Source organism: Symphodus melops, assembly GCF_947650265.1.
Source record: "Symphodus melops genome assembly, chromosome: 3".
In the NCBI taxonomy this organism is placed as follows: Eukaryota; Metazoa; Chordata; class Actinopteri; order Labriformes; family Labridae; genus Symphodus; species Symphodus melops.
The window spans coordinates 28,968,754-28,978,272 of record NC_136693.1 but is presented as its reverse complement, the minus strand read 5'-3'; the positions used below and the strand labels follow the sequence as shown (position 1 = coordinate 28,978,272).

The window sequence follows — 9,519 nt, the reverse complement described above, 5'->3', positions numbered from 1 at the left end:
GGAATAACAATTGCACAGGCAGAAAAAAAACTTGAAAGAGGAAATGAGACAAAGATATGATGCGTGACACAAAGATGTATGATGTGCACCGCACATGTCTGAGATCTCAAAGTAATTCTCTGTAATTTAAATGTCTAAATCGTCCCCGTGCGTGAACAGTGACTGTATAAGCACCTGTGGGAGACAAAGAGGTGCAGGTAGTAATTTAGTTGTGTGTATTCAACATCGTGGTCACAGTGCGTGAAGCTTGTGCATCAGATTGACTGAGAGATAATAACTTGTGTTCAAGTGATGGACTACTCTCCAAACAGTTTACCCACGTCTGATCACACAGCGACACCTCGACACGCCAACTCACCTCCACGATTCTGTCAGAAGTAAAGAAAAAAAACAAAAACAAGAAACAGGCCGTCGCTCTTTGACAATCCTTTTGTTTTTTTAGTTTGAATACATTTTATTTTTACTATAAGTACAGTTCAGTAGTTACAAAACGAAGCATCTGCCATGAGGGTACAGCAAAACATAAAGAGTGTTCAGCTCACAAGACAGGTTTTGTACATAATATGTGGAGTGGAATGCACGTTATAGCTGGTTCGGAGAAGGAGAGAGCCCAAGCCACTCTCTCGACATTGATCTCTCATTTTTTTACACCCACGGAAAACAGAGATAGGGCCAAAAGTCTCAGCCATTGGCCGAGGCCTCAGGCAGAATTCATCTGATTGGTTCACTCAGACCCCATCTCCAGAATCCCTCCCTTCAAACACCCTGTTATATTTCTCCACCACTGTTACTTCTCACTTTTCATATTTCTCACTCTTTTCATTACGTTTTTCGATCCCCTCTTTTTCTGGCATACTGATATTGAAAGACTGGTTAATGGTAATCTACATAAATCAGATTGAAAGGGGGGGACAAATCCAGGCTGCACTGCGGTAAGTGTTGGAACATGAGCACTGTGACTGTGTATCACGCGGGCTGAAGCAGAAACAGGCCTGTACACTGCGGGTCAAAAAGGGGAATTGCATACAAAAAAGAAACATTTTTTGTCAATGCCACATACAGTATAGAGGTTGATCAAACTAAAATAAAGAAGTATTATATTTGAACTGTACATACCGCATTAGAATTTTTCTCTGGGTTCACAAAAAATGACGTAGAAACATTTCACAATGCCAAGGGACACACAAACACACACCTTCAGTTTAGTTAGTTAGCTAGTTTTGTACTGTATAGGTTGGATTTATAATACTATCACAGTGCAAAATACTTTTGAGAACCGAAACAAAAGAAAGAAATAAGAAAGGATAAAGTCCCTCTATGCATAATGAGTTTCTGTATATATGGGGGCAAATATGTTTGCAGCACAGGAGACGATTGTCATCTTTTTCCTCTTTTTTTTTTTTGATCCGTAAATGGAGAAGGCATTAATGTACAGTACATATATAAAAAAAAATGGAAATAAAATCAACCCTACGTCCTACAGTCTAGCACGGCTACATAGCTTTGTAGAAGCAATAACAGATGACTTGTATCTAAGGCTATACACAATATGTCTTTTTTCCAGTTTTTTGTTCTTTTTTTTTGTTTCTCATCTTAAAGTAAATACATCAAACCATTTTCAGTAGTCAGTAACACTGTGCAACAATGATCGGTGGCAGTATTTCAGAAACACCTGCGACAGTAGAGTCCTTGAGGTTGACACAAGAGACGAAGAGGGTGGGGTGGGGGGGGGCAGAGGGCAATAAAGAAACAAACTGTTCCCCCCTTTTTCTGGTTTTAGAGATCTTTTTTTTTTTTTTTTTTACTTCTTCTCTGTCACACTTTAAAAGATTGCCAACCTTTTTTGACACCGAGGCTGTGTAAACTACTGTCGCCTCGTCGCTTTCCCTCAAATGCTTTAAAACGTCACTTTTTTTAACAGCTGTATATCTCTCTATGTACATTAAGCGCCTATGGGAAGGGTGGCTGTGTTGAAGGATACAGAACGAGGAAAAAGACAAGGGTAGCCATATAGCGAGGGGGGGGGGGGGGTCAAGGCCTCAAATGGCCCGGTTATCGAGGGAGGGTAAGTGTTATAAGTACATCTAGGGCAGTTGGAATAATCTGACTTCATCACAATCATCATTAGCACCACCATCATCATTTAAAGTCAACTACTGGTATGTTTTTTTTTTTCTATTTTCTGGAAACAAACTTGAGCTGTAGATTGTCTAATGGTGCCCTGTCCTTCATAAACCACAATCAGTGTGACGCATGGCGTATAGGACATAAATAGTGAGTCTATGACAGCAGATAGGAGGTGCCAGAGGTGAAATGTGCTTGGTCTCTGTCAACAGTCCGGTAAAGTTTCTATACTACAGTAGATTACATTCCAGGTACATTACAATGGTGATCGGAGGACGTGAAATAACTGTCTGCTTCATTTAACAGGAGAGTCTTTGATTAAGCACTACACTTCAGTCCTACGAAGAAAAAAAAATAAAAAAAAATAAAAGGGAACAAAAAGACACACCTTTCATTCTAGCTGGAGGAATGTATCAGAGACTGCGGTGCCAGTTACAAGAAGTGCTAATCAGACAGGTAGTTTCATCAACAACAAAAAAAGAAAGGAGAAAAAAAAAAGTCATTGTATAAGAGAGAAGACGACGAAGACGAGGGGCGTTCAGACCACAGGAGACAAAACAGGGAAGTTGCCGTCACTTTGTCTGCAAAAAGTCTTTAGGTCCATCTCTTTCAAATCCGTCCCCACAGGAAAAACTGTCCCAAACTTTCCTTCATAAAGTTCTCGCCTTCTCTTCGCTCTGACGGTAGTATGTGTTTTTTTTTTTTTCATCTTAAATAAAGTCTTTGTTATAGTGTATTCCTTCATTTATCCTTCATCCTCCTTCCTTATCATCACCGCCTCCATCCTCCTCCTCCTCATCCTGCCTCGCTCCGGTGTGGGACGTTAGTCTTTGTTTACAGCGTGGGCGTCCAGCCCCTCGGGGTTGCCTAGGTTACGGTTGTTAGGGTGGTTAAGGTCGTTGTTAAGATGGTCGAGGGTCAGCGCGGGGTCATGGGTCATTGGTTGGTCCTCCTCTCCTACCCAGAGATGCACTACGGCCAATGAGAGAACAAGAGGCAGATTAGCACCACGGACCCAAGAAACACACCTCAACACATACACATTCAGATTTGCATGAGACGGTCAGTGTGCGTGTGTGTGTGTGTGTGTGTGTGTGTGTGTGTGCGCGTGTGTGTGTGTGTGTGGGTGGGGGGGTGGGGGGGAGTGTGTGTGTAGGCCTATTTTGATGGGATTTCATCAGTGAAAGAAATGAGGATGGATGACATCAATGTACCATTGATGATGGGGGTCTGGGGGGGGGGTTCTATTCATTATACAAACTGTGCAGATTATTGGACGAACTAAACACAACCAGAAACACAGAAACCTTTAGTTCACTGTCCCACATTTCAGGACACTTTATAGAAGGAGGAGCTCTAATCCGAAGGACATAATGAGATATATTTAAAAAGTAAGCTATGATGGAGTGTAGACTAAATGCTAAAGGGACTTTTCAGGACTTCTGACAACTCAGAAGTCAAATGTGTGCTTTAGATCAGTGGTTCTCAACCTGTGGTCCAGGTCGGTTGCTGAGCTGTTTAGGTGGGTCACGGATGTGTGCCTAAAAGAAGACTGTGAATGTTTTGTTCAGTTTCTTAACAGCACAAGCTCGTATGGGTTAAGTGTCTTGCCCAAGGACACGTCCGATATGTTGCTGCAGGAACTGGGGATCGGACCCTCGACCTTCAGCCTGAGAGACGACAACTACCAACTGAGCCACGGCTGTCCCAACTATTAATCACTAATGTTCAATAAAATGTGAAAAAAAGACTAATGCCAAAATGAGAGTGATGTACTTTTCACACACTGATAAACTCACTAAGCTCTAACTGAAGAGGATTAAAGGTGCAGCCCTACGACTGCAGCTCTTTTTGTTTTCTTCAGATTGAGCTGTAACAAACTATAACCACGGTTTAATAAACAGCTGCTGTTTGCACGAGCCATCCTTTCATTAGATCGCAGCACCTACTGTACAAGTTCCTCTCTGGTTTTATATTTGTATAATCTCGCACTGTGAGATGGTGATCGGCTGCTCGGTGAAATCATCGTCTTCTAAAAGTGATATGAGGCACTGTAGCACCCTATGGTTACGACGACTGAAGTAGTTTCATACTCGTTACGAGCGAGTTGTTGGGCTCGATAAGTGCGACAGGAAGTGTGTCAGTGGCTGAGAAGGAAAGTGAATAATTCTAATAAAGAAAAGTTTGAGGACTCGGTGTAGACAGTAAGAAATGCAGAGCTGTAATTAGGTCCCTCAGCAGCGGACACTAAATAACACAACTTCTCCTCAGCACCCCCCTCCCTCCCCCCCACACACATCCTTTTCTACACTTTCATTCCCTCAGCAACTTCTTCGAAAATTATTTTGCAATAAAACACCACTGAACACATTTGCATGTCATGTTCTCTTAAAGTGGCGTTATGAATCTGACAAAACCAAATTAAAACGCGGCTTTTATTTGTGCTGTGCTTTTTTTTTTTTTGCAAAGACGGAAATGGATATCGAAATGAAAGGAAGTGGCGCCGTAACAGAGGGGAAAATAAAGAGCTAATAACGTGAGAAAACATCTCTTAGATTGTACTCGGGGTAATAACTCTCGGGCTGTCTGTTCACTGTGCGTCTCATAAGAGCTCCTGCTTTTCAATCCTCTACAGAACTCCCTTTAGATGGCTTCAGCAGTACTAAAGGGTGATTGCATTTTTTAATTCTACAGATATTTGTGGATTCACTGATCGAAAAATGTGATGTTTAATGCACACTCTTCGTATTCTAGATCACAAAAAGCATTTTATATGAGGTGCGACTATCAACACCAGATATCTCTCACCAAATGTGCAGTCGACCTCGCTTGTTACAGCCTTTAATGATTCTTTTCGCAGTACAATTCAAGGTGAAACGCAGTTATTGAAACTCGACACACAAGGAGCAAAGTGTCATCCCAGATGTACACGACGGTTGGCACATTTTTCCGGCCTCGTCCGCACCGAGGAGGTTTTCCTCCTCCTTGTCCACTCAAGTTTATTCTCAAAAACATCCTTGTCCACATGTAAACTCACTGAAATATTCTCGCCATTCCTCTATAATAAACATTTCATGTTACATCGTTGTCCATTCAGGCGCCTCTGATCGTGTTTGTTTGGTGACGTCTGCCATCGCACTGAACTCATGTAAACAAAAGTGACAGCGTCGTAAATGACGTCAAACGAAGGAGAAGATTACAAACCCGAAACTCAACACAGTCTACTCAGAAACACCTTCAAGGAGGTTCCTGAGTTTTCCAAAAGGTTCTCTGTTTACCGCTGAAGTGCCTGCTCGTCACTTCACATGAACTGTTCATTTCTGGTCTTGAGCTGTTAAATGTCTTTTAGTCTGTGCATTACACATTTCTCTAATCCCTCGAAAACAAGATGACACATGTTGAGGGGTCATTCCTTATCAAAGAATTTAAATGACAGCAAGTTACCAGTAAACATGTCAAAGTAGTCCAGTAATGCAGTTTTAATAAGCAGCATTTATCATTAGAAAAGTAGAAATATTCAAAGTGTTTTAGCATGGCCGTGTGCAGCTGGTGGTAGAGAGATCCATTTAACTGTTGTTTTTCTTTATCGCTTGGAGGCATTAGTTCCATTTTTACAAGCATTGATCACGTTTGTAATGTCAGTACATGCCTTTGCAGGAGATGACATCTGTTTTTTTATATTCTGTGTTTGAACTTTTTTCAAACAGGGGTCTTTAGTTTCAGGATGTGTGTTCATGCAATAGTGAAAAAAACAAAACTGGAGTAAGCGTTCTGGCTTCAACGCATACTTTCACCACTAGATGGCAAGCTAAGACAGTAAATAAGAAGATCAAGTCTATAAAAAGACAGTGGAGCTTATGTCTGCATACATTTAGATCTGTTGTTTCTGTTTCTTTGGAGGTTGACTTTGAACGTTTCTGTATTAAATGTGATAACTTTATGAAGACCTAATTTGCCTAAACGCTCCGATTGAAAAACATAAAAGAAGCCGCCATTTGTCATCAAGCATTCGCCTCATTTCCTAAGATGTACCATAACAATCTTTGAAGTATCAACAGAAAACTACATCACTCGAATAAAACCTAAAGTTTCCTCGTTTTGAAGCTTCAAAAAGTGTCTCGTTTCTCCCCGAGGGCGCTCTCTGCGTTTGACTTCCCTGTAAAGAAACTCTCCTGTAACGAGCTCCAGATTAGGCTCCATATTTGATTTTCACTGTTCATTAACTAAGCCACCTGGAATGTTATTATTTAAGCACGCTGCTCCTTCTCCCCAAACAACTGCCGCTGCGAAGGGGGAAACATTTCCTGGCCAACTTTATAGATTTAGCATAACTTCCCCTCACAGTTTTTAATTTCCCATTCGGGCAGGCGGCAGATGCACCTCGCAGACACACACAACCTGCCTGGCATTCATTTATCACATGAATGCAAGCGTTATCGATTTGTTTTCTGCAAAGATTGTGCCCTTCTTAGAGGTTGAAGCAGCTTGGATACATGATGGCGACATGATGGAAGATTGATGCTCTTAAAAATGCACATCAATAAAAAAAAGATCTGACTGTTATTGTCCCACACTAGAGAACAACCCCCCCCCCCCCCCCCCCCCCCCCAAAAAAAAAAAGCACCAGCCTCAAACTGCACGAGCTGAGCTCCATGAGACAATGTGAAAGGCTGAAAGCGCCCTCTTGTGGTGAGTTGTGAGATTGCAGATGGAGACACGGGTGGTTATTGGAGAGGAGAGGGCCCGGGAAAGGAAAACATATGGTGTGAGGACACACAGCTCCAGGATCCATCCACTGTTAATACATGTGTCATGCTTAACAGAATGGATAAATGGGAGGGAAGATGGAACAATGGCATAACACTGCACTGTGAGCATGTGTCGGAGCCTGCCTTGGGATACAGTGGACTGTGTGTGTATGTGTGTGTGTGAACAAGTGTGAGAGTGTGTGGTCTCAGAGGCATCACTCACATTAATAGCAGTCTGTGAAAACATCACACAACAGGCACTCACCAAGAAGAAGCTGGCATTTTGCAGCACAACACCCTGCCATTCTGCAGACTGGTAGTGTGGCACAATTGTGCAGCGTTTCTTCATATTAACACAAATGGCTGCGACACACTGGTGCCTCTTCGTCGGCTGTTAATCACTGTATTCATCTTTTATTATCTGATGTCCATTAGGGTTCAGATCATACAGATTTTAAGGGCCGAGTGGTCGTTTAAAATAAAGGAGCGCAACCTTCCCCGAGCTGACGTTTAATGTTTGGCTTCGGTTAAATCTTCTCAATCGTAAGAGGCTCAGAGCGTGAGAAATCTATCCTCCAGATTTGTGTCTCCTCTCCCAGCCAATGGCGTGAATCTGTTTGTGATTCTCAATGCTTATTTGTAAAGGGACAAATATGAAAACAATAAATCATCTGCCTTCGCTGCAGCCTCTGAGGCTAAGCTAATTTGCAAAGCTTGTCCCTCGGTGGGCATTGAAACATTTAAAAAAGATAAAATAAAAAATCAACAACTAACACACAAACCAGTCACAGCAGTGTTATCAGAGTTTCTGATAGTCTGAATTATTCACTGGCCAAACTTAAGCTGGTTATTAATCTATGGAGGAGGAGCTCTATGAGAATACCAAAGCAGGTTTTTAGATTTGCCTGAGGAACTTTCTGCAAGACTGACCCTTGGGATTTTTTACTTCCAGCGCTTGTAACACCTCCACCTAAATTCTCTGCAACTTTATTGTACATGCAGGGAGACAACAGATGTCTCCGAAAGACTGCTGCATGATTTAACATCATCGCTAGGTCAGTGTCGAATAACTCCTGCTAAGGATCTTGTAATTTATCTGAGTGACAAAAAAACTAACGATATATATCATCTACATTCTCCGTTTTCCTTTCAGATGTAACAAAGTAGATTTGTTTGTTCTAGAAAAAAATACAATTATTTTAAGCCACATTCACCTGACAAGTCCAGATAAATAAGTGAAATAAGTGAAATAAATCAGCCCATGTGACTCACACATTTCACTTCTTGAGTGTCTTGAAATGAGACGTATTTTCTTGTTTAAATTAGAATCTCATTTCATCAGTTTTGCCCCATTAACAGATATTTGTTCTTTTAAATGCAGGCCTTGTTGTCTTTTTATCTTGGAATAAAACATGTATCTGTACATGTCAGGTGACTGTGGCTTAAAATAAGTCAAATGATTTATTTGTGACTCAGAGTTAGATGAATACACTCTCTTAGATTTGAGTGTGTTTAACCTCTTCAGACCCTTTAAGTAAGAAAAGGTCAGATTCTTCTGTTTCGAGGAAAGTTATGACCTCGACTCTCGGGATCCTCTGAGAGAGTAAATCCAGTTATTACGAGTTACATGAAACTTAAGAGAAAGTGTTGACACTGGATGAGCTGTCCCGTCCCCTCTGTGGCCCCCTGAAGGTGTCTGTGCCTCTTTGTTCTCTCTGTCAGACATGCGGGCCCTCCACCAGCAGAAAGTGTTGCTCTTGGCACAGCCCCGTCTCATTGTACGGCCCGGTCTTTATAAATATGTAAATATGAGCGGCACCAGGCATAACACGGCCCGCTTGTATACACCCAGGAGGAGCGGCGAGGAAGTGAGCACGCAGCCCCCCCCCCCTTTCAGCAGCCCTCTAAAATTGTATTTTTAGATGGTTTTAATGAATACAGGATGTTTATAGTTACCATTCCCTGTGATTCGCACAAAAGACTAGAAAAATCCACATCCACCCTGCCACCCCTCCTCTGCACCCTTCCCACACTCCCCCCCCTCCCTCCCCCACGATCCCTCAAAGCACGACTAAAGAAGAACAAGGGGTGAGGGAAAGAAGAGAAAAAAAAAAAGAAGCAAATTTGTGGTGAAACGTAGCAGGATTGTTGTGCTTTCGACTCAGATCCCCATTAGACAAACATAGAGTGGTGTTAAGGTGCAACAAAGAGTGACGAAAAACTCCTGTGTGCAGATGGAGAGCGGGGGAGGGGGGGGGGGGGGGCAGCGCTCGAAAGAGAAAAGGCTCCTCGTGAAGAGACATCAAGGCAGAACGCAATTTGTGTGTTATTTCTGCTTTTTAAAGTTGCAAAAATAATACAAAAAGCCGAATCAATATGTACGAGGAGTGGGTAAAAAGGTTACCTGTTCTCTGTTGTCTGTGATAATGTGTTTTTCTCTGTGTGTGTGTGTGAGTGTGTGTGTGTGTGTGTGTGTGTGCGATGGCTCCATGTCAACTTGTTTTCTTTTTATAAACTCAGATTTGTTTTGCTGCAAACTCTCAGGTCTAGTCTGAGGTGACGCGTATGACAGGATGGGAAGATTCAGAGGAGAAGAAGAAAGGGAAAAGTGAGCAAATTGTAAAAAAAAAAAAAAAAAAAAAAAAAA

The 9,519-nt window shown here is 42.0% G+C and overlaps 1 protein-coding gene across 3 annotated transcripts in view; it reads right to left on the bottom strand.

The window, feature by feature from the left end:
* Positions 1 to 420: 420 nt before the first annotated feature.
* The window catches only part of znf536 (zinc finger protein 536), a 213,499-nt gene continuing 204,400 nt past the window's right edge, over positions 421 to 9,519 (bottom strand). For all 3 annotated transcript variants that reach the window (XM_079339213.1, XM_079339211.1, XM_079339212.1), the window contains exon 8: positions 421 to 3,096. In XM_079339213.1, coding sequence (XP_079195339.1) covers positions 2,948 to 3,096 — 149 coding nt within the window. In that variant the 3' untranslated portion in view covers positions 421 to 2,947. The remainder of the gene's footprint in view (positions 3,097 to 9,519) is intronic.